Source organism: Pholcus phalangioides, unplaced genomic scaffold, assembly GCF_987345545.1.
Source record: "Pholcus phalangioides strain wild (caught in Gottingen) unplaced genomic scaffold, Ppha-v1.0 ptg000015l_1, whole genome shotgun sequence".
Classification (NCBI taxonomy): domain Eukaryota; kingdom Metazoa; phylum Arthropoda; class Arachnida; order Araneae; family Pholcidae; genus Pholcus; species Pholcus phalangioides.
This window is the reverse complement of record NW_028301608.1, coordinates 93,477,710-93,503,688: the sequence shown is the minus strand read 5'-3', so window position 1 is coordinate 93,503,688 and position 25,979 is coordinate 93,477,710. Positions and strand designations below refer to the sequence as shown.

General features: G+C 36.7%; 1 protein-coding gene across 2 annotated transcripts in view; it reads right to left on the bottom strand.

The window, feature by feature from the left end:
• Positions 1-22,730, bottom strand: part of LOC149077077 (G protein-activated inward rectifier potassium channel 3-like) — a 30,021-nt gene extending 7,291 nt beyond the window's left edge. The window contains exons 1-2 of one of the 2 annotated variants that reach the window (XM_089244811.1): positions 22,527-22,730; positions 805-1,337 (exon numbers count right to left, since the gene is read on the bottom strand). In XM_089244811.1, coding sequence (XP_089100937.1) covers positions 805-1,173 — 369 coding nt within the window. In that variant the 5' untranslated portion in view covers positions 1,174-1,337; positions 22,527-22,730. Of the gene's footprint in view, positions 1-804; positions 1,338-7,558; positions 7,690-22,526 lie in introns of those variants that run through there. The other variant, XM_089244810.1, reaches the window with a different exon arrangement.
• Positions 22,731-25,979: the final 3,249 nt, after the last annotated feature.

The window sequence follows — 25,979 nt, the reverse complement described above, 5'->3', positions numbered from 1 at the left end:
GCCTCTGATTTAGGAGAACGGGAAGAGACCTTTCTGGAAATGAAACCGAGCATTCTATTCGGGGTTTTTTTTCACCACTGCTGAACAATGTTCAGAAAACCTGATCCGCTCGTCAATAAGAGTACCCAGATCGGCAATCTTAGTTGCATCCGGAGTAAAAACACCACTCAAATCATAAACGAAACGTGGGTTTTTCGAACGAAAATGAGCGACCATGCACTTGTCAACGCTAAAAGACATGCTCCATTCATTTGCACATGCTGCAATCCTGTTTAAGTTGGTCTGGAGCAACTCCCTATCGCTCTGATTTTCGATTACCCCCATAAGCTTCGCGTCATCTGCCAAATTGCTGACAATTCCATCGATACCCTGACCGATCTTATCGATAAAAAGGGAAAAAAGAATAGTACGAAGTTGCTTGAAAATCCTTCGTTATTTTCCCTATTCATTTATTTTCTTTACCGGTCCAAAATTTTTCATTTATTATTGCATTTTGTGCCGGCCCTCACATTATTTGTCCTAGTTATTTACATTTTCCGGTCCGCAAACTATTTCCCCCTCATTTCCATCGGTCCGCGAAATTTTTTGACTACTTTAATGGTCCGCGGTTGTAAAAATGTTGAAGAGCCTTACTTAAGCAGGTCGTCAGTTGCAAGCTTCCACGAGCGGAAACAAGTCGCGTGTATGCGCAAGACCGCCATAGTAGTCTTGGGCATACACGCGACTTGTTTTCGCTCTTAGTACCTACCAGAGGACGACTAGCCTAGGGTACTCTCTGATAAATTATTATATAATATCGCTTACCATGAGGTTATACCTCCATTGTATGTCGACCAGGGTGGTGAAGATGTCCTGCAGGTACCTCTGTCCACGTTTACTGACGTGTTCTTTGGAGAGATTGACCGTCCCGTTCTTAAGTACCACTCTTTTTCGTTGCCTGAATCCTCGAGCAACCCTCATGACACCAGAGCTCTGACCTCCATCGGTACCGGTGCTCTTTAGGGAATACCTGCTGGAGGTGGTGCTCTTTGTTCTGTGAAGCCCCTGCCTTATGCCCTCGCCTGCGACGGACGCTGTCGACATCGATATTGCGTCCATGTCTGGCATGACGGCTCGGGAACCTGGAAATACCTCTTGCCATACTCCACCGTTGTCCGGGTCGAAATATTTCATTTCTGTACAGGGTTTTCTGGTAGAAAATTCGCTTGGTAGAATCCGACGAAATTATGTGATTGGTCAGCAGTTGAGGGCTAGAAGCTTCGCTGCCTCAAACTCGTTCAAGATGTCGGAATAATGAGAAGATGCCTTGAAATTATACATCTTGAAACTCCTAAAACCTATATGAAAAAAAATATATATATTACGGTAAATGTGCCAAATCTGGTTATTATGCATGATCGCTGACTATTTTGATAAGTTTGATAAATCAACCTAAATTTATAACTTTTTTTTCCGGCGATTGTCCATAATACCCAAGCATTCTTGGTAAACATGATAAATCGTACAAAATTCATCACATTTGCCAGTTATTATGCATATTCACCATTTCGTATTACGATTTTAGGAATTTTGCAATCGGACCTTGATATACAACTAGCTCCTATTAAAAAATTTTACGATCGTACCCTGAAAAAAAAGCATTATGCATAGAATACCCAATATCGGGTACCATTCATATGGTATGATACTCGGACATAATGCATAATCACCGGTAAAAGTGATAATTTTTGTAGCATTTATCAAACTTAATAACGACGGTTGGGGCATTATGCATAATAACCCTTAAAAGCGATAGTTTTGTATCATTTATCAAACTTACCGACGACGGTTGGGGTATTATGCATAATAACCCTGAAAAGTGATGAATTTAGTGAATTTTATCAAACTTACCTAGACGATTATTGATTTTACATACATACTCACCCATTTATCATATTTACAGTAACAAATATATAATATAAAACCATAAATTCAATTTGAATAATCACTGAGGAGTTCCATGATTATTGAGGGGGTACCGGTATATTTGGTAAAATATTATGTCTTTTAACGCTGTTGCAACATCCCTTATTTTCCAGAGAAAAAAATTTTATTTGAATTCGCCGCGCTTTGATATTTTACTAAAATGTCGTGCTGCCGTCTAACGGTGAATTTTAGCATTAATAACTTATAATTTTATTCTCAACTTCATTGAACCGACAATAGATGGCAGAAAAAAGTTCTATGATCCTAAAAAAAAATTCAGGGGGAAAAGATTCATTTATTATGAATATTCAAATTTTAATTATAGGGATGAAAAGTATATAATTATTATTTTTTCGGAAATATACAGGAATACTGAAAATACCCATACAAAAAAATATACACCATTAATTGTAAATTATCGAGAAAATGAATAAATAAAATGATAATGGAAGTTTTATTCTGAAAAAATTTTACATTGATGAAATAATTAAAAAAACCAATAAAAATATTAGGGATCTAATGAAAGAAATTGTCTGAGAAATAATGAAAATTCGGAATCGATGAATCGAAAATAAGAAAAATAATTGATAGATATATTCCCAGCAACCAGAAAGAACCAGAAGTGCCAGAAATGCTTTCCAAAATTTATGAAAATTCATAACAAATAAAAGAAATACTTTAGGAATTGATGAAAATTCGTATGAATCCTTAGCTGAGATGAAAATTCAGATTTCCAAAATGGAAGAAAATTCAAAATTTCAGAATTGCTGAAAATGAAGATTTCCACACAGGATTGGAATATTCAGAATTTTTTTTTTCCAGAATTGAAGAAAATTCAGAATTTCAGGATTTTAGAATTCACTACTTTTAGAACTCAACAGAACAGAATCAGGATAATTTTAACGCATGTACCGATCCAGGCTTGGTCCAGGGGCCACATGGCAGTGCAGTCTTAACGCATGGGCCCCAAGGAGGGCCCCCATGATAGTGATCCAGTACAATTTTCAAGTTATAATATCAAATCAAATAATAATTTCAATATCCAGTAGATGAAAATTCAAAATTCCAAAATGGATGAAAATTCAAAATTCCAAAATGGATGAAAATTCAGAATTGTTGTAAATGCAGATATCCAGGATTTAAGAAAATTCAGAATTTATGAAAGAAATAATTCCAGAATTGATAAAAATTCAGGTTTCATGAAAAAAATTGCTATCGTTAAGAACGGGACTCAACAAAGCACGAGTCGCCGTGGCAAACACCCCTCAAAGTCAGCTCTGATCTGGTGAAAAATCAGCGCTTTTTTACGCTTTCCAACATTACTCATTTTCCAGAATAAAAAATTCTATTTAAATTTACCACGTTTTTGATATCTAGCTAACATATTGTGCTGTCATCTAACGATAAGCTTAGAAGTTATTTACCTATAATTTGAATCCTTAACTTTGATGAATCGACAATAGATGGCAGAAAAGGTTCTATGATCTCGAAATTTTTTTTAAGTTATGCATTAATCATTATTGGGAACACACACACATTAAAATTATGATTATTAGGGAATAGAACAGGATAATTTTTTGAAAGGAAATTTATTTTTGTGATGGAAAGATATAACTGTGTGTGTGTGTGATGGTCGGAATAGTATTATTATAATTAAATTAGGGATGGAACAAGTATGAATACTATTAGGAATATTATTATTACAATTATATCATATAGATGGAAAGTTATAATTACCATTTGGTTATAAAAATTAGAATATTTTTGTTATAATTTTAAGGGAAGGAAAAAAAAATTTGTTAGAGGATTTGGAATATTATTATAATTATTAGGAGATTAGAAAAAAAGGATAATTATTATTAGGGATCTTGTGCATTATTAGGCAATAAATCAAAAGGCCTGTTTCCTGTAAAAAATTTTAAAATTGTTTGGGGGGGGGAGTACAGGACTCCCCAACACATCCTGTCTCTACGCTGGGATCTTTGACAGGTCACCGGGCAGACTTTTCATCTGTCCTTCCATATTGTACAGTGAATTTATACTGTAAAAAAAAAAAATAGAATTTTCCCGGGCTTGAGCCCTGTCCCACCCCTCCCGGATAGGCTATGATCATAGAAGGAGATAGACTTGGAAGTCTGGGGGGGGGGGTACCGTCATTATTGCTGGGGGGGGGCAAGATGATGATGATGTCGATTCATCTATACATATATGCATTAGATCTATCGACTTCACCTTTGATGCTGGGGGGGGGGGGCATTGCCCCCCCTTACGTATCTCCGCCCATGGCTATGATACAATCTCAAGTACAGTACAGAAAAGGAGGTGAACCAGAACGATTCTTCTCCCATAGATTAGGCTGACATGGCTTTAGCCAGGAACTCCAGGGATGATTCTTCTATTTATTTCACTATTATTTTCTAATTTTGCCCTATTACTATAGAGGGTCAAACATAGATTTTAGACATAGATCGTGCTAAATGATGTGAAGAAGCTTATTTACAGAGGTGGGGAAGTGGGGGGGGGGAGTGCCGCTAAGTTTGTTAAAGCAATACCCGTCTTAAGAGCATCATTTGCTCCCGCGGCAAGTGATTTTTCTGAGGCCTGCCAGGTGAATTTAAATGCTTACTCTTGAAAATTTCAACCATATTTGTGGGCTCCCCTCCCCTTTTTTTTCTTGGGGGGGGGGGGCCCTTGAAACGTGGGCCCATGCGTTAAGACGGCACTGGCTATAGCCTAAGGCGGTGAGTTCGAAAGGGGTGGTGAATTTTAGTAATTCAGATCAGGTACATTAGAACGAAGGAAGGGTGGCGAAATTTGAATATAGCCCGGAGACTGAAAAACTATAAATCCACCTTTGAGGATAATGTGGGGAGTCTAGATCATATTTCTCAAAGTGGGAACACTGAGCCCTGGCATGGCCCATCACTAAATCTGGGTAAGGGTGACGGGCTCAAAATGAATACCCTAATTTATTTGTTTTTGCTCTTTAAACTCACTTTGGAGGGGCGTTCACTAAGATCTCAGCCAGGGGCCCGCATCCAGGGTGTGGGAGGTATGAAGTCCTGATGTATTCTGGGGAGGGGAGAGCACGGATGAAAATCAATTGAAAGGGGATCATGAGCAAGGGTAGAGCTGACAGGGCCCGGAACTATTCCAACCTTTTTTCGTTTCTTCACACTGTAAATTCACTACTGAAGTGCTCGTGAAAATTCTATCTTGGAGTATCCAAGATATATTTATTTATCCGCGAAAGTTCACAGCCTAGGGTCCCTGTAGCATCACACGGTGGCCATAACTTGGAGTAAAAACAGGTGGTCAAGTGGGGCTCGGAGAGTTTTTATAATAAATACCTATGAAGAAATAATGGATTTAAATGAAATATGAAATATGGTGAAAAAAGTGAAGAGTACAGTAGACTAACCCCTTACAAGAGGGATTATATTCCAGCTTTGATGGAGGGAACTAAATATTCTGTCAGCCAGGGCAACCATGCATTTTTGCGCCCTCTCCTACAGTGTAGAAGGAGTGGTTGGGGGGGAGGATTGGGTGCCCACTCTAGCCCAGCGCCTGGTTTACAATAATTTTTACATACTGTAAATTTACCCACAAGTCAATTCTATAAGTGGAAAGGGTCTCACTTCTGGATGGGAACAGGGAGGCAGCCCTGGGTAACACAGAGGCCCCAGGAACAAAATATAAATCCTAGACAAAGAGGTTCGTTGGCAAAACAAGGTTAACGTAGTTATTTTCAAGGGTGGTCCGAAAACTTCCCGGTGTCCACGTCGAGTAGGCATGTAATTAGCACGGTTTGGCGTCCATTCAAAACTTGTCGAAGATAAATCCTGGTCATTGTATTTGAGGTCTGGCGCAAGCCGTAATTAAGAATTTTGCATATTGTAATATGAAAAACAAGAAAATAGCTATTATGAGTCCTACTCATCGCTGCTCAATCATTTTGTCACGTCCTTTTTGGAGAGACCCACTTCAGTCTCGCACAAGTTATTTTTTTTGAAGAAATTATGTTTCTTCAAGGGCAATATTTCAAGGGTTTTTCCTTCTTCTACTTCCTCGCAAATAATAAAAATACCATACATAATGATATTAATTATTCTCTAATTTTCTCTCTCTCATTTTTTGTCTATCCAGGTTTTTGTCGGAAGCGGTGTATTTTGAATATTTTTACAGGGTGATAGTTGCGACAGGTCGGAAGTCAGGCCCTTCCGCAAAGGTTAGGGCTGACAGGGGTGCAGCCCAGGAGTCCGGGATGATTATTAACACTTTTTTTGTTTTCCACATTGTAATTTTACTATGGGGGCCCCACCAAAGATCCCAGCATAGGTGCCCAAGCGCCCGAGTGGTGCAGTGGCCAAGATGCTCGTCTTCCACCATGAAGGTTACGCTCCAAGTCCACGGGTCCGAATCCTGTAGAAGAGCATCGAAAACAAGTTCTTTACCTACCGAGTCTGAGTCGGCCACCGATAGAAGGTGCCTTCATCTCTCACCCAACTCTACTGGTTGGAAATTGCCGTATGGCGATATTGCCTGAGTTGGTGAACACAAGTGAAGTAGCTTAGTATCCCTGCAGCAAGATGAGGGGCCATGTCGGAAGTTTAAATTTGAGATTTCACGATATCAATTTTATTTTTTGTTTAGCAATGTTGCTCAGACTTATTGAAACTTCCATGAAGTACAGGATGGACGAGAAGTCCTGAACACATTTTAAAAATTTATAATGATAATCAACCAGTTGTGACATAAAGAGGTGCGGTTTTGCACTAAAATACTTATAATGACCTAGAGTTGCTTTTGATGTATTAAAAAAAGTTCAAATTTCACTCACAGTTGGCTCTGTAAAACGGAAAGTTCGACGTAACGCATAAAATTCAATAAAAACAGTGTGCAATTGATGTTTGTGACAATTTGCGTTAGATAAAACGATCATATTTCAATATGAGCACCCTTTCACCTCTTTAAATGTATCCCGAGCTAGAAAGAGCACTCGTATTGAAATTGTTCAGTACGTTCACTAAATCGCTGTGATAATACGAAATTATATGAAAAAAATGTCTAACTGCGGTGAGACCAAAAATAGATTTCACGACTTTCAAAAATAAAATTACGTAAATTAAGTAAAATAAATTTCATAAATTGTGAATGAGTTCTGTTCACTCGTTTATATCAGAACGAAACAATCAAAAAAGACGTTTTAATACAGATAAATCAGTAATTTTCTGCAATTTTATAACCTGACCTTGACCGCAGCAAAAAATTGCTACCGCAGAGAGACCCCCATCGAGGGGTTAGCGCACCAACCTCTCGATGAGTATAAAAAACAAGCCTGCCTTTCGGAATCGGCAATAAATTGTAGGTCCCGGCCAAATTAGCCCTCGTGTGCAGAAAATGACCGTGATGCTACAAAAATGATCAATGATTATAACCTGAAAGAACAAAAAAAATGGAAATCCGCTTACAATGATAAGTCCGGTACAACGACATTTTTCTGAACTGTCGTTGTAACGGACTTTTACTTTTTACTGTATTTTTTAGTTAAAATATGAAACAAAAAGCATAGAAGGTGGTTTTGTCCTCTCACCTGTTTAAACGGTTCGGAAGTTTTTTTCGGATCTCACAGAAGAGGCTCTACGAGGCAACATAGGAACTCACATATAAATAAAGTGGGCGGCAGACGCGACCGCGAATGTACGAAAAAAAACGCGGATGATGCGTTTCTTTTTCGCGTCCTTCCTTTTTGCTCGATTATTATTCTCAATCATTTTTTTCCCCTTCACGAGGGATATAATTATTCCCTTTCACGACGATACACATTCATTCCACTTACGACACGATTCTGCTACGCTCGTGTCGTACTATAAGTAACGTTTATATTTTTCGAAAATGTAGTGTTAGTTATTTACGACGAATTTAGAAGCTCTGCATAGTACCAGGATTAATCATTTTTTGATCATTTTTGTCACACCACGGTTATTTTCTGCACACGAAGGATAATTAGGTCGGGACCTATAATTTATTACAGATTCCGAACGGCACTCTTTTTTTTTATACTCACCGAGTGGTTGGTGCGCTCGCCTCTCGATATGGGACTTCCTGCGGTGGCAATATTTTTCTGTCGACGTTTCTGTTGTACTCGTGTCAGATTGAAGTTTTAGAAAAGTTCTTTTATAAAACTTTAAAAAAAAGATGCAGCCAATAAGCGTATCGGGTGCATTCTAGCGAATGCAATAAATACATACACTTTTTTGGGTTGGTTTTTTTTTTCAAGTTTTGTAAGATATTTTACCAAATAATGTAATCTTGTCTTTAACGGATGGCCCGCGAACAGGCCCGTCATTTAGGGGGGGGCAGGGGGGAGCCGTTGCCCCCCCCTGGCTTTTGAAAATACACTAAAAATGGTATATATATATATAATACATACATTGAGTACATGTGCTTTGCCCCCCCCCCCCCTGGAAAAAGTTGAAATGACGGCCTTGCGCCCGCGAACCATTTTCAAAAATTGCTGAAAACATGAATTTAAGAAATAACACTATGTATCACGATTTTTGTCCCTGGGTAACGAGCATCATTTTCCAAAGGCGGGAAATACACAATAAAAGTTTGATAAAAGATCATTTACAAAACTTGAAAAAAAAAAAAACCAATAAGCCAATCGGTTACTTCGCTCGAATGTAACTGATACTCTTATTGGTTGAATTCTTCCAGTTTTATCCAGTAAAAGAGCTTTTACAAAACTTTTATAGTATAATGCTGGCCTTACGACTGAAAAGTGTAGAAAATAACAATTTTATGTTTTCTCTTTTCAATTTTATGTTTTTAAATTTCTCTCTCCTGAGTCTTCTTTTGAATTTCAAAAGGAGACTCAGGAGAGAGAAATTTTTGTTATTTTGGAGGTAAAAAAAATACACCAGAAAAGTAGGATTATGTGAGTTGTGTAAGGAAATATCAAATAAATGTTATGCTCTAAATTGATTGCAGTTTTTTACAAGAGATCCATTCAACACTTGGGTTAGGTCAAAAAAAAAATTCCACGTTTCCAAGTGCAATTATCGCTGAGATATTTGGATTTAAAAAATTGAGAAAAATTTGGAAAGAACAGCGTAAAAGAGGGAAAAAAGCGTTGTCCATTAGTTTATGCCAGTGGTTCTCAACCGGTGCTCCGCGAAGCTCTTGGGGCTCCGTGTGCAATTCCCAGGGGCTCCCTGGCGACTCGAGGAAAATAAAATAAATAAGTAAATTTGACAGACAAATGAAAAAAAGAGGCCTACAGGGTTCCACCATAAAAATTACATACAAAAAAGGGCTCCTCGAGTCAAACAGGGCTCCGATATAAAAATTATCTGCTGAAAAGGGCTCTGCGAGTCAAAAAAGATTAAGAACCGCTGGTTTATGCTGTTGCCTCCCAACTTTCCTCCGACTCTCGAATTCAAATATCTCTGCGAATATTGCACTTAGAAACGTGGAATTTTCTTTGTTGGCCTCTGGGCAACAACTTTCTAATTTGGTGTTTGAGGACAGGGTGTCCGTATAAAAGTTAATTCCCATATTTTAATAACTATACAACTACCCTTGCAACATGGAGGACGTATCTGGGTTTGGACACTTTTTCTAACTGCAAGTATGTCTCTAGGATCAACGCTTCACCAGTAAAATGCGGCAAGAAAAATTATTAAATGACCCTGTATATTGAGAGCAATATTACTTCAGTACATTTATTTACAAGCGATCTTTGAGGCCCTGTTCTGACAGTACAATTCGAAATAGATTTTTAGATTAGTTTTTCGGGTGTCAGAAATTATGAAAAAAAATATATATATATCATCTCGAAAAAAATCATGTTAATTAAAATTGAGTAAAAAATTAAATGAAATTCGTATTTTGAAGTATTTTTCTTAGATTGCAAGAATGCATTATACATATTTTTATATTAAGAATTGATTTTAGAGAATCATAGTAGAATATTGGAACCTATATATTCATAAAGTGGAAGATTAGTAAAATAATAATTAGAAACAAATGAGCAATGGGGGGGGGGGGTAAAGAGTGAAATGCAAGATTTCAGAAAATGCAAAATTGCATTTTCATAAGATAAATTGGTTAAAAAATGGTTATAAAAAAAAACAGATACGGAGAGGGGAAAATAGAGCTGAAGAAGGATAATAAATAAAATATTTTTCCAAAAAAAGGGAGTCATATGGCATTTATGAAAAATAAGAGAAATTGAAAGATGAAAGGATGAAACCGGTTTTACGTGTGATGACTGAGTGTACAAGGGGTAAAACAAAAATTCAACAGAGGATAAAAGGATAGAAAATTTAGGATAATTAATAAATAATTCATTCTTTCCGGTAGGAGTCTGCTAATGGCAGAAAATAGAGTAATATAAATGCATGACATAAACTTGAGGGACATCCCTTAAAAGTTTTAATAGTGATCACGCCAGGAGTGGTCTCCATGATGAAAGAGATGTAGACCCTTAATTAATTTATATATTGGGTCTGTCGCTCTGTATCACTGTTCACGGTCACGGTCACCATACCTCATCAAGGAAAATGCGGGAATTTGTGATCCTAAATACGAGATACCCCCTGATTATAGCCAAACGATGTACTTTAGCTTTAATATCTTTTTATAAAAATAAGGGGAACTTGGAATTTAAATTTGATAAAATACGGGACGTCACCAATTGTCATCAGCAACGTTGCCAAAATTCGGCCAAATCCCTAATTGTAGCTAAAATCACTGAAAAATTGAAGAAAAAAAAAAAAAAGACGTTGATCTGCAAATACGTAAGATGAATATTTGTATTCATAGCCATAATTATCATGATAAATATATATGAAAACGCTGTTTATTCACTATATTTCAGTAAACATTACAAATTTAAATAAGCATCGTTGAAAGAACTGGACAAATGTAAAACAATTCGGAACAACTAAAAATACTGGAATGTCCCGTTTTACGGGACACAATTTGTCCGTCGAATTGTTTCAGATATTTTACTGGTCCTTGGGCTTATAAAGGTTGAGAAACGCTGGGACAGCTATACAATCTAAGCAATATATGTATACCAAATACAAAATAAATCAATTGTTAAATAATATTTTTATTGATACCTTACTAGAGTATAGTTTCTCATCATGTTAAAAGGTGGGAGACTCCTTAAACAATATTATACACGTACGCGATTTCAATTAAGACTAAACAAAAACAGGGAGAAAACCACATAGGCTTCATGGAAGGACGAATAATGTGTCTTGGAGCCACATACGTACTTTTTTGTGTGGTGTTTGTATTTTTAGTTTGCGTTATCTCTGTCTGTGTTTTTCTTATTCTGTTTGTATTTGTACGTGTGTGCACTTATTCGTATTGAATAAAAAATAACTGACGCTTTGTCTTGTTGAGAGATAACTAAATCTTCAGTGACATCTATAATACATATTATGTTCCGGTGTGTGGAATTACAGCAGTACCGTAAGGTTTTTCTTGTCAAAAATCACCGAAACAACTACTAGGTACTACTACTACTTAAACATACAAACATACATGCCTCGTACACATTACTCTGCGGAATTTCTGACGAACTGGTGCATGTCGGAATTTGTATTCCGAGTGTATGTGTGGGCCCTAAAGTATTTATGTTGCCGAAGTTATAGAATCGTGCGTGTTTTTTTTTTTTTACTTTTGCTGCCATTGGTCTTCTATTTTTTTAAGTAAGAATGGCAAGTACATGGATTTTCATGTTATACAAATACAGATACAACGCCACAACAGGCAAAATGCCCAACGAGGTGGCTGATAAAAAGATGCCCATAAAAATATGGATGTCATATATTTCAAAAATACAGCAACCCAATTAAAAATGCAATTAACACAAATTATAAGTAATATTACACATGATAAAATATTATACAACGCCCATAAAGAATACTTATGGTTGTCTTATTCTAAGAATGGATAGCTTCTCGATTTACCCCAACATGTTTATCGTATTTCTTTTTAAACGTGCCAATTGTGTTACAATTTACTACCTCCGGGGGTAAGCTATTCCATTTATTAACAACCCTATTAGAGAAAAATTCCCTGCGACACCATAACCTTGCATTGTCCCTCACCAATCGATACTGGTGTCCCCTTGTAAAAGCAGTCGGTTGGCGGTGTACTAAAAGTTCATGGTCCCTCCTATCCATCCCATTGAAAATTTTGAACACTTCGATCATATCTCCTCGACACCTGCGTTCATCCAATGTAAACATACTCAAAAAATGAAGTCTCTCTTCATAACTCAAGCCCTGTGTGTTAATAAGGACACGCGTAGCTCTTCTCTGCACCCCTTCAACCAAGTCTATGTCCCTCTGTAGGAATGGTCTCCAAAACCTTACAGCATACTCCAGTCCAGGACGAACTAAGCCTCGAAAAAGCGGAAGAATGACTTTAGGAGAACGCGAGGAGACCTTTTTGAAAATGAGACCAAGCATTCTATTCGATTTTTTGACCACCGCTGAACAATGTTCAGAAAACCTAAGCCGCTCGTCAATGAGAATTCCCAAATCGGTGACCCTTGTTGCATCCGGGATAGTGACACCATTCAACTCGTAAGAGAACCGTGGGTTGTTCGAACCAAAATGAGCGACCATGCACTTATCAACGCTAACCGTCATGCTCCATTCATTTGCCCATGCTGCAATACTGTTTAAGTTGGCCTGGAGCAACTCCCTATCGCTTTCAATCCCGATTACCCCCATTAGCTTCACATCATCTGCGAATTTTCTAGTAATCCCATCGATACCCTGATCGAGTTTATCGATAAAAAAGTGAAAAAAAGTATGGGGCCAAGGACACTTCCCTGAGGAACTCCACTTGTGACGTCTGTCCAACCAGAGAATTTCCCGTTCACCATAACTCGTTGCGACCTATCTCTTAACCACGATTCTAGCAAGTTGCCCCCAATTCCAATCTCGTGTAAACGTTTCAAGAGTTTGCCATGTTGGACCCGATCGAATGCCTTCAAATGAGAGTATCATGTTGAAGGTCTACCTGCTGTCTGAGGAAAGGCTTCTTCAAATGGGAGAACTGCTCGAATTCGCATCATGAAGTTGGAAACCGCAGGAAACTAATTTCGGCCGAACACAACTTTGTCGGCAAAACGAGGTTCGTACCTGGACCTCACGATGAGTCCAGCACGATGCCCACACAACCGCACAGCGGCAATCATCGAAACTACTGAACGTATCGATACAAAAACCAGGGTCATCTCAAGAGCATCATAGGTCCTCAGGAAAAAGGGATTTTTCTGAGGCCTTCACTTGGCTAGAAATGCCTCCCTACCAATTAATTTACTTGCATTACCCCTGGAAAATTTTTAACCAGATCTAATTTTCTCGAGGACCATTCTGCACATGAAGCCCTCAGACCTTGCCCGGGTTGACTCGAGCATTAAGACGGCGCTGATAACAACTACTGATTCGAGCAGAGTAATGATGGAAGTTTGATACAAGATAAAGCCAAAGATAGTGCGATCACGTGACGAAAAGAAAAATGCGCAGGGGTGAACTTCGTCATCTCTTAAAGGTCCAGTGCGCGAAAACAGTTTTGTCTCTCTCTTCAACATTCTGTGGTTATGTTACACTGTTCATGATTCTGAATTTGGGTGGGGCTAGCTTTTCAAGTCTGGTGGGGTATGGGACAAGAGAATATCTCTCTGCTCCGAAGACTTATAGTGCAGTTAAGATTAGGCTCCTCACACGTGGAGAAGATGACGCAGGGCTCTCTAGTCTCCGAAACTAGTGATCTTATTTATTTTCAATTGAAAGGATTTAAAATAAATCCAATTTTAACCGTAAAATAGAAAATCAACACAAGGGGGGCAGTTAAAAGTCCAATCCGGGTCTCGTGTCAAAAACCAAGCCCCATCCAAGGATTTGGGCTCGAAGTCTATACAAAGTGATTCCATAATTCCCCTTGCCGTATTCTACTGGCGAACCGTTGATCCCAGAGGCATACTTCCAATTAGAAAAAAATATCTAAATAACGCGTAGAACCAGATACGTCATTCATGTTGCAAGGGTAGTTGTATAATTATTAAAATATGGAAACTGACTTTTTATAAGAACAACCTGTCCTCAAAAACCTAATTAGAAAGTTGTTGCCTGTCTGTCCTGATACCAACAAAGAAAATTCCACGTTTCTAAGTGCAATCAATATTCGCAGACATATTTGAACTCAAAAATCGGAGGAAAGTTGGAAAAGAACAGAATAAACTTATTGCCATGTTTATGAATATCTGTTATAACGAAGTTTTTGGCAAGAATGGAAATTTATTTGATAGGATTAAGTTACTTAAAACCCAAAATTCTCTTTCAGAAACGAAATCAGCTTGTGAAGAATTCATCTTACCTCACTATTCAGAGGTACAGCTACGTGGGTGCGTTCTGTGTCAGAGCTATCTATAGCTAGATGATGATCTCTAGTTACAGACAGCGCTCTGGTTCTGTGAATTTACTGCTGATTTTTATTGATTTATTACTGATTTTATGCATGTGATTGGTATTATTTAACACATTTTATTTGATTTGATTATATTAGTTGGAAGTCACTACGATTGCACGACTGCACCTGGCCATGTATCAAAATTTGTATTTGCTGTCAGTGATGGCCGGTGATGTAATTTTCATCTCCGGAGGCACCCCAGTTTCCATGGGACAATGTGCTTAAATCAACCTGTGTGACAGAGCCCCGGTGTTTCTCGGTTCTGTTAATTCAAAATCGCTCGAATTAAGATGGACCGACATAACCACATTTTCGTTAATGCCAGCGTGTCTCAGTTTTAAAATGTCTGTAACAGTTTGACGGACAATTTACAGCGGTGGTTCTTTAACTTTCTATTACCAACAACCCCTTTACTTCGGTAAGCCTTTATTCGCGGTTCCCCATAACAGACCACTTCAAAGCATTGAATAGACACACACACCAATATCGACAGCTTGCCTTGGCAACACCTCTTAGCCACGGCATGCACTTCAATAACTGCTGATTTAATATTTCATTCAAACCCATGTGAATAGCGTTAATACTTATGACACGCCAAAATTATTTTACGTCTAGTTCGCGGACGATAACTTGAGAAACGCTGCTTCGAGTATATTTCTCTCATTAAATCTGAGTAGACATGTACCGGTTATATCGAATATTGAATATTACGAATGTTTTTCACGATCCCGAGTGACTTCGTTATATCCGGGTCCAACTGTATTACAATTTTTTTTAACTATTCGTTGTAATAGGGTCAGTTATAATGAGGTTCTATGGTTGCCTTATTCCAAGTATGGATAGCTTCTCACGATTTATTCCAACATGTTTATCGTATTTCTTTTTGAAAATCTGTCAATTGTATTAGAATTTAATACCCCGCGGTGGTAAGCTATTCCATTTATTAACAACCCTATTAGAGAAAAAAATCCCTGCGACACCATAACCTAGAATTGTCCCTTACTGTCCTCGATACTGGCGTCCCCTTGTAAAAGCAGTCGATTGACTGTGAACTAATAATTCATTATCTATCCTATCCATCCCGTTAAAAATTTTGATCACTTCGATCATATCCCTCCCCCAGACACCTACGCGTTCTTCCAATGTAAGCATATTAAAAAAAATGAAGTGTCTCTCTTCATAACTCAAGACCCGTGTGCCAACAAGGACACGCGTAGCTGCTTTTATTTGCAACCCTTCAACCAAGTCTACGTCCCTCTGTAGGTATGGTCTCCAAATGTTGTATGCCCATACTGAGTTGGCCTCTGACCTTGACGAGTGAAGGGAGAGTTCATTTTCCAAGGAGGGAAATCGGGGAGGAAAAAGGAAAAAAACTCACTAAAATAGCGCAAAAGACGCCAAAGGAAAATACCAACCTGATCCTTTTCCCTGCGACCTTTTCACCAAAAGAAGCTAAATGGAATCGCCCATCGTGACGTTTCATAACGTAGCCAGAGACCAATCCAGCGTGGGTATACAATACTTACGGTATACTCCAGTCCAGGACGAACTAAGCCTTGGAAAAGCGGAAGAATGATCTTAGAAGAACGCGAAGAGACTTTTTTTTTTTTAAATGAAACTGAGCATTCTATTCATATATACGCTTATACCATGTATGGTTAAGTTAGCAAATTCAAACAAATTCACGGCAAGAAGACGAGAGAGAAATGTGAGCGTTTTTTTTAAAAAGAAATCAAAGAATTATATCGAAAATTGATCTCACCTTTGGTGTGGATTCGATTTCTACATCCATAGAATATCTACGCAACTTTAAACTGATAATATAGAACCGATTATTTATAATTATTAATCGATGATTCGTAAATGTTCGGTTTTATATTGCTGTTTCTTTCCCACACTCTTAAGTAGGAGACACCTGTTTGCGATGACTGATTTAAATCAACATGAATTATTTTAATGACACGTGTGAAGCAATTCTGGAAGCATTTCAAGGAAAAGGTCTAAGGGTAGAACGTGCTCGGAAGTTGTGTTGGAATTTATTTTTATTTTTTTTCATTATCCAAACTCAGTTATGCAAGAAGCAGCAGCAGTGTATGTGCATGAACAAGTCGGCAAAGAGTAAATCAAGTCTATGCACAAGGCAAACAACGAAATCGAAGGTCAGGGTTGCGTAAAACCCAATTCTTTATTATTACTATTTCTTATTCCGTGTATTTGTATTTTTAATTAGGTGGAACAAGATTTGATTGATGTCATTGATTCTTCCTCACATACTATTTATGTACGTCTCATTGAGCGAACATTAATTGCCATTTCTCTCGAGACACAGACATGAGAGACTTGAAACTCTCACGTGAATTCGATGACTGACGCTCCTTAATTTAAAAGAAAAAAATCGTGTATCAAATTATAAGCTTGAAGTTAGCTGCTTAAACACACATTAATTTTTATCACATTTTAATTAAATCACATTTAATTTTTTTGTCTTGATTTCAATGTTGTTTCTATGGACATGGACACAAGTCCAGAATATGGATGCTTCGAAATTAAGGAATGAAAAGAGGAAATAACAGAAAAAAATTCAGAAAATCGATTCAAATCCAGTCGAATCCCGTTATAACGAGCTCCAAGAGACCGGAGAAATCGCTTCGTTATAAAGGAATTCCATTTTTTTCAGCATTGTTTCTATGTAAACTTATCTGGGGATTAGAAAAGTGTTCGCGTTAAAAAGAGATTTTTTCGCTATAACGGTATCCGACTGTCTTAATTCGGCCGGAAAAAGGTTAAATGGCTTCGGTAGTTACCAATACTACGTTTGCTTTGAGTGATTGACATTTGAAAATATTCGATTAAAATTCAATTAATCAGTCGATTAATCGATTGAATTTTTTTGATTCAAAAGTTGTAAAAAAATTTCAATTGATTCCCTACTATTTTTTTTAAATCTTACGGATAAAAATGATCTAGGAATCGATGAAATTCGATCTGAGAGAAACGTGTTCACGAAGTTTGTTTCTTATATACTTCAACGTTTACGTGCATTACTTATTTCTTTTACTTTGAAAGAATCAATTAACCAATTGACACGAAATTTTGTGTATTATTTGCAATAGATGAAATATTTTTTAAGCCATTTTTGAAAAATCTACATTTTTTGAAGCCTCAGAGGTCTGAACCCTAAAGAAAATAATACTTCCTTAAGGGGACAAGGGACGTTTAAATGAAATTTCCTTATTACTGTATATTTCTTGCTAAAAATGCTGTAATGACATATCAGTATCAATATAATAACGATTTCCTGTCTCTTAGTTAAAAAAAATATGTGTTTCAACAAGGTTCGCGCCTTATTTCGACACCAAAATGCGCCAAACTGAACAGTCATTTTTTAGCCAATGCTTCTTAAATTTCACTGAAAAACATATTTTTTTTTTATATTTTGCTTTGTATACATATACCAATGATTTTTAGTATCAATTTCACTGTGTGAAGTTATCAGCCACCTCGTTGGGCATTTTGCCTGTTGTGGCGTTGTATTTATATTTATATTTGTATTTATATTTTATTTTCATGACAATTTTGGTAAAAAAGGTTGAAAAATTTGCAAATTTATACCACAAAAACAGGTTTATGTACTTTTATTCATAAATAGTTTCTCATAATACTAAATGCATACTACAAATAACTGATATATGCCTACAGAGCATAATAAAAAAAAAGGGTTGTTTTTAATGAAATTTGAGACGCATTTGACAAAAAAAATGACAGTTCCAGTTTGGCGCCACTTGGTGTCTAAATAAGGCGCCAAGCTTGTTGAAACACACATTTTATAAACTAAGAGACCTGAAATTGTTATTATATTGATACTGAAATGTTATTAAAGCATTTTTAGCAAGAAACATACAGTAATAATTAATTTTCGTTTGAACGTCCCTTGTCCCCTTAACATAAAATAGAAGGATACACTTAATATATATATATTTATTGATCATTTCATTATAAAGATGTTTGTAATGAAATAATAAATATTAATATAGAAATTTGAAAAGCCTGTCCTTCAATACGTTAAGTTTTTAAAGTAGACTTAAGTGAAATAGGCATTGCTTACGTTATCTGTATGGCAGTTTTTTATTGTTGACTCACCTACTTCAACAGAGATAATGTAAGGAGATGCTTGTTGCGGTAAAAAAAAAATATATTTATTGCTTTTTTTATATATATTTTGCAACTGGGAGTCAGCGTCACGAATGTCTTGTTGGGGGGATCAACACGTTTTCCTCTGCCTGAGAGGATAATATCTCAAATTATTTATGATTCTACTTGTACACTAAAATACGTTTCGACTGAGTCTTTTAAGCTATTTGGCTACTACTACTACTACTGCTTAACCGTACATGCACCTCGCAAACATTAAACATTTCTTTGAGGGATTTTTAACGAATCAGTGCAGAGCTGTGCTTGTTTTGTGTTCTAGTTTTCTTTTCAAACCGAGCACAACACTCATGTCCATCGCCATAGGTAACTTGCTAGTTGCTACCTTGTTGGTTGTGTCGGAAGAGTAAATGTTTGTACGCAACAGTCTGAGTGCGTATCTAGTGTTGTGTCTGATTTTTCAGTGCTGCCATCTATATTTCAGAAGTGAAATGAGCGAAGCGTAATGATTGAATATTGTATTGTTTGTAGGCCTGTTGCTGTCTGTGGTGAGACTTTTTAACTGGGAGATCGGCTCGCATTCGCTTCTCCAAGTTGGGAATCACAGAAAACGAACTTCAGCCCACCACCACCCTGATATATGATCAATAGGTATGACCCTCTTGTAGTATTTTCTTCCGATACGGCTATAAAAATCTCCCTGGGTAATTTAGATCAAACCGGGACGTCTGGCCACCCTAGACATGATAATGATATTGTATCATTATCATTTTTATAATGATACAATAATCATCTCAAATTTAGTGTATCTTTTCTTGTCGTCAGTTGATGTTATTTAATAATCTTCGGTTATAAAAATAGATGTATTTTTCACTGCATTAAAACCAATCATTAATGTTCTATTACGTGTCTTATTTGGATTGATGGAGGAAACTAGGCCATCATTCAAGTGTTTTCGCCATTTTAAGCAATGCCTTCAAAAAAAAAACACCGGGCTAGATACCGGAAGAAAGTAGAATTTACGGTAAGAAATAGTTTCTTCTGTGTGGGGATAATGACACCATTTCGATTATGACATCAGTTACTATCTTTTGTTTTGTAAAGTAAATATTTGATGAGACGCTCGTAATTCTTGAAAAGAAATCGATAATAAAAAAAAAAGACAGTTCAATGTCCGACGAACTTCCCAAAAGATTGAAATTATTCATATACTTATACGTACGTCATCCGGCGTCATTCATAGCTTTTGGTTCAAACTTGGAGTGCTGATAAATTACACCTACGCAAGTACTTTTCGTTGTGGAATGGGGGATCACGGAAGTAAAAACACCGTAATAAGACACGTTAATGACGTATTAATGACACTAATTTTGGTAATGAAGTTCATGGGGTTTCAATGAGAGTAGAGTGCGCAATGTCCAGGGGATTTCCCTATAAATAAAAGTGCCTTCACAACTTTTTCATAAACGTGGACTATAACAGAATTAAATTGTGAAAAATTTCGCATTGAAAAATTTTCGCGATGAAACTTTTACGTTCTAGTTTTCATAGAAATCTTCACAAAATGTATACGGAAGCTGAAGCTTCTACCTAACTGGATATACCCGCGTACCTATTTACACCGAATATATCTTGAGGCCCGCGGGTGGTCCCAAGATGGCTCTGGAAGAGGCCTCGCAACACACAGTTATTTTTTATGTTCATGCGTTCCCCTTACTGGAATTTAATTCCCAGTGACCGATAATTTATAATTTTGTATGTCTTTCATGAAACTGAATGTTAATTTTCCAGTTTTTGTCTCATTTGTGCCAGATACTCATGCACCTGGGGCGTAAAATCCATATACCCGGGTGGGCCCCCCTGCCTTGAGAGCATTGTGTGCAAAGGGAAGGGAGGGGGGTTGAGGTTATAACCTCCTTCACTTCAGCAGAGATTATAGAGTTACAGTAGTATATCCGGACATCAATTTTCCGAATAGCTCGGTCAATCGAACACCTTTTCAACCTAACTCATTTTCAGTTTTCTATAGTCAATGATGTTCAACAGTTGGAATTTTCTTGGAACTTGAATTCTCTTATCTACCAACTCGATAGCTTCTTTCTATTGCACAATAATCAAATTCCAAGCAATCGTAGATACTGTACCTGTAAGCTATAGATGTACGCAGGGCGGATCCGAGTCCAGTTTATGTGGTTACAAACGATACGAGCAAACAAACGCGTGAATAGGAGTAGATTTAGCTGCCATCTATTTTTTCCGTCAGACGAATTCATCTTAATCCTATGGGTGTGTCTTCTCTTGACAACAAAAAAGTTCATATCACGGTTTTGCCGGGGGAGGGGGTACTGTTTGTTGCTGAATTTAAATTTATTCCTTTTTGCGTTATCGAATTAGTTTCGAAATCGACTTCCCGAACTTTTCACTTTTCCGAACACACTTCGGTTCCGATGTGTTCGGATAAACTTACCCCCCCCCCCCCATCTTCAGCAGAAAAAAAAAAATTGAACCCCCTCCTTCCCCGTTGAGAAAATCCTGCGTACGCCTATGCTAGGGAGGACCTAGCAATATTTGGCATTAACTATTTTTTAGGTCAAAAGAAATATTCTTCGATATTTTTTTGAACATTCTTATAATCACTTTTAATTTCCGAAAATGATAAATTAGACATTCACGTGAAAGTCATAAAAATGATATTGTCACGTCATTGTCGTCGTTTATTGAGAATTTTGTGGTAGATTTTGCAGCATATAAAAGCAATATTAAACCTGTAATGTTTTCATTATTAAGAAATGAATACAAAAGCGTATTAATTCAAAATATATTTGAATGAGAATGAAGGTAAATCATTTTTTTAAACTCTTTTTTTGTTTTTTAGTAAACTTGAATAGTCAATAGTTATGTTTGTATAATTTTCATAAATTATTACTCAGGTTTAATAAATTTATTTTTTATTTCTTTTTGAAAAAATGTCAAAACTTCACCTCTATTAATCAAAAAGTACACTTTATTTATTTCTAAACGTTATAAGCTATTTTTCATATACATTTTCAGAATTTTCGTCTTCATAGAATTTGACTGGTTTGAAGAAAAAAAGACTTTTCATTTCTTTCGCAAATAATGAATTTTCATTGATTGTGGAATTATTTCCTTCATAAATTCGGGATTTTTATTCATTGCGAAAACTTTCATAAATCACGAATTTTTATTTTGATTCTGGAATTTTTTTTCATGAATTATAATTTTCCCATTCATTCTAAAATTCCTTTTTCGTACATTCTGGATATTCATTGGATCTGGAATTCTGAAATTAATTCTTTCATCGAATCTGACTTGTTTTTCTTTCATAAATCATGAATTCACATTTTGTGTGATTCTGAAATAATCACTTTTTTCACAAATTATGAATTTTTCATTCTTATTCAAAACAACAATTATATATATATATATTATTTATTCCTCCATTCATTTGAATTAATGTAACACACGTTTTGGACCAATAATTCCTTAAAATGAGTGAAAGGCGTTTTGATATATCGCTCGTTCATATTATGCACGGTGGTGGTTATGAATAATACGTTTGTTATAAATGGTAGACATTTAAAAATAACCGATAAAAAAATCCGATTAATCGATTAAGCATTTTCAATTAATAAGTTGAAAATCTTGAACGATTCTCACCCCCAATAAAAGGACACAACAGCAACTGAAACATAGGCCTGAACTTACAGAACGATTTTGATATTCCTAAATGAAACAACGATTTTCATTTAAAAAAATTAAAAATCATTAAATCATATTGAAATACAAAATTTCAACAAAAAAAAAATTTCAACTACGAATATTTAAACAAATTATATGCAAAAACTATTATAATAAAGAGCATTGCCATAATTAAATTATTCACTTACTTTTGTTGAAATTAGTAAAAAAAAAGTGTCTCTCTCCCTCTCTTTCGAATAAATAAATAATATTTAATATTATTTTCAATATATATTATAGGCAGTAATATTTCCGAAAATATTTACGTTACATTTGTTCGTTTTCACCTCCACGAATAATTTTTTTTTCAGTGGTAAATATGTAAAGGAAATTGAGTTGAGAAACGGAGAGAGCGAAAAAAAAAAACTTATCTTATCAGTACGAAATTTTGCAATTATGTACACATTCAGTGACTGCGTGTGTGGGAGAACAACTAACAAAAAAATCCCAACTCTCAAAATGTTTAAACAGAGAAATAATATTGAAGGAGAAAAAGTGCTCTCCTTCATGAAAAGAACCGCCGAGATGATAAAAATGCAGTCCTCGTCGTCTTTTAGCACTTCCGACAGCTAAACAAAAAAAAAAAACCCGGCTTTTTAACATTCGCCTACCAGTTCTACTCGATACTCATGAGATTATGCGAGAATCAACGTAACCATGAAATAAAAAAAATATATATATTTATTTATTGAATTATGAGTATATAATGAGTTTGGTTAATTAATGAGTTTTTTCCTCATTCCCTCTTTACCAATGATTTGATGAGTTCATTGTCATGGTTCGTGGAAATGATGAAGTGCCGATCACGGTGTAGTAATTGTTCCTGGTGGGAATAAATAATCGGTATTACAGTATCAAATCATTCCGATGATTATTTGTTGCCAGGGGAGAATATGCTGAATGATATATAAGAATTCACTGAATACAGTCGGGCCCGCTTATAACGAGGAGCTTCTTCTTCAGCGAAAATGGTCGTTTAGTCCGGCCACTCGTTGAATTTGTATTCAGGCGTAAAAAATAGAAATAGCTGAAATTAACCCTCTATGGTTCGCCCCCATAAAAAATATTTAAAAAAATTCTTTTTTTTTTGGAAGATACGGATGTAAATGGGTGCCATTAGCATATTTTTAGTTGAAACAATGCATCGGCATATCAAGTGCTATGCATTTGCGCATTCATAGCAAACATTATGGCTCATGCTGAAATCAAGGGGGTCGAGAATAGAAACTTTCGGCGCTCTCGAAACTAATACACAGTAAAACCCTTGAAAGATGTCCCATTATGGGAAGGGGCGAAGAGAGCAGGTGGATTTTGATGCCTGAGTGCCAAACCCGAGTGGGTGCCAAATTTACCGTTTAACCAAGAGCTTTCGAAACTTTTTGTCTCACCGTAATTTTTTTTTTTCGCACCATCGCCTACCCCTTGTTAAGACATCAAATGATATCCCATGCGGCTCCTTTGACTTTGGAGAGGGTTGATTCACTCTTCGACCAGCCTTCCAATATCTCCAAGCCTCCACTATTTGACGGTCATTGCCAATGGTGGAGCAGCCACACTACTCGGCGATGACTAACCTTGGAACGTATTGGTCTAGGCTGGACACGAGCGTGGGCCTAGCTAAAGTGAGTTGTACCGGAAGAATATGAATCTAGTGTTGTGTGTGTGGAGCTGGTGCTGCTATCTATACTTCAAATCATAAGTGAAGCGTGATATTTGAATATTTGTACCGTTGCAGTTGCCCTCTATAGCGGGAGTTTGATAAATGATAGTTGCGGGTGAGTTTCACGGTTGTAAGAGGTTTTGTTTACCACAGAAAACTTTATACAAATATATAGGCCATATGTAAAGGCCGCAATAGGCAAATTGCCCAACGTGGTGGCTGAAAAAATTATGCCCATAAAAAATATGGATGTTAAATATAACCGAAATACAGCAACCCAATATAAAAGCATATATCATGAAAGAAAACACTAATAATTAATACTATACACTGCCCATAAAAAAGATTATGGTTGTCTTATCTAAGTACGGAAATAGCTTCTCGATTTATCCCACTATGTCTATCGTACTTACTTTTAAACGCATCAATTGTGTTAGAATTCACAACCCCCCTCCACAGGTAAGATTTATTGCAACCCTATTAGAGAAACACTCCCTGCGACACCACAACTTGGAATTGTCCCTTACTAAACTATACTGATGTCCCCTCGTCAAAGCAGTTGATTGAAGGTGGAACCATGGTCCATCCTATCGATCCCGTTGGAAATTTTAAACACTTCGATCATATCACCCTGACACCTCTGCATTCCTAAAAAGGTAAACATATTTAAGAAATCAAGTCTGTCTTCATAACTCAAGCCCCGTGTGCCAACAAGGAAACGCGTAGCTCTCCTCTGCACCCCACTCAACCAAGTCTGTGTCTCTCTGTAGTCATGTTCTCCAGCTATGGTTGGATCTAGAGCTTGCTGTTGAGAGGGGGTGATTTTAGAAATTGCCTAAAAATTAGTAGTTCTGAACAGTGTGACCATACGTCCCACTTTTCCGGGACAGTCCCGACTTTTTTGAGTCGTTCTCGTGTTTCAGTCGGTTTTCTTGAATTTATTATTTAATCAAAAACGTTGATACAGGTAATTTTTAATAGATTGATTATTAATGCAATATTATCGTATAGGAGTTCCGAAAATTTCATGAACTACCGCATTTCACTGAATAGAGGATGCAATAGATCCGCACCTGTCTCCAGCCACCAGTGGATGACTGGAGAAAAACGAAACACTTTCTACAGACCTATGCTCGATATCTTCTGGTTCACAAGGTAAAGTGCATAGAATTTTTTTCCATCAGTTTAGATTTAACTGTTCCCATCTGCAGATTCACTGATCATTAAATTATTTTCATGATGGTAATCTATTGCTGTGATAGGTCCTTTGTGGCCCATTTGACCTGTAATAGCATGAATGACCAGATGAATCTCCAGATTTCAAGCCCTAACGCAAATTCCGCCATCTCCATACCCAATAACTGCTCTCAACCCATCGGGCATGACAACACCAAAACTACAAAGAGAGTAGAAATGCTGAAATATTATGCTTATGTTTGACAACCGAATGGATTTTTTTCAAAAAATCTTTTAGGAAAATCTTGATTAGATAATAACTTTCTAGAAAAGAAAATGGAAGATATCACATGTACTTCGGTAAATGCTGTTAATTCATTTTAAAGTATTTATGCACATGCATTGTATTTTTGATGTTGACGTCTTTTTTTTCGCTCCGCGTTCTTGTGTTTAGGGAACGTTTTTCGTTTGTCACAATTCCATTTCATTGCTTTGAATTACCAAGATCCGGTGTCTGGCGTCGAAGGTGACATTTTGTGACAGCCGCTTTGGACGCATTCGTTTCTGCTCTCTGTTGTCTTCTTCTTCCATTCGCAATGAATACACCCACTCGTACTCAAACATGCTTCATTTACGTTCCATCCATACAAACCATCATTACGGACAAAAGGAAATGATAATCTTCAAAGCATGGGGCTTCATGCACACCAAATGTTTCCTTTTTTTTAATCAGAATTCATTAAGACATATTATTTGATTGCTTTGT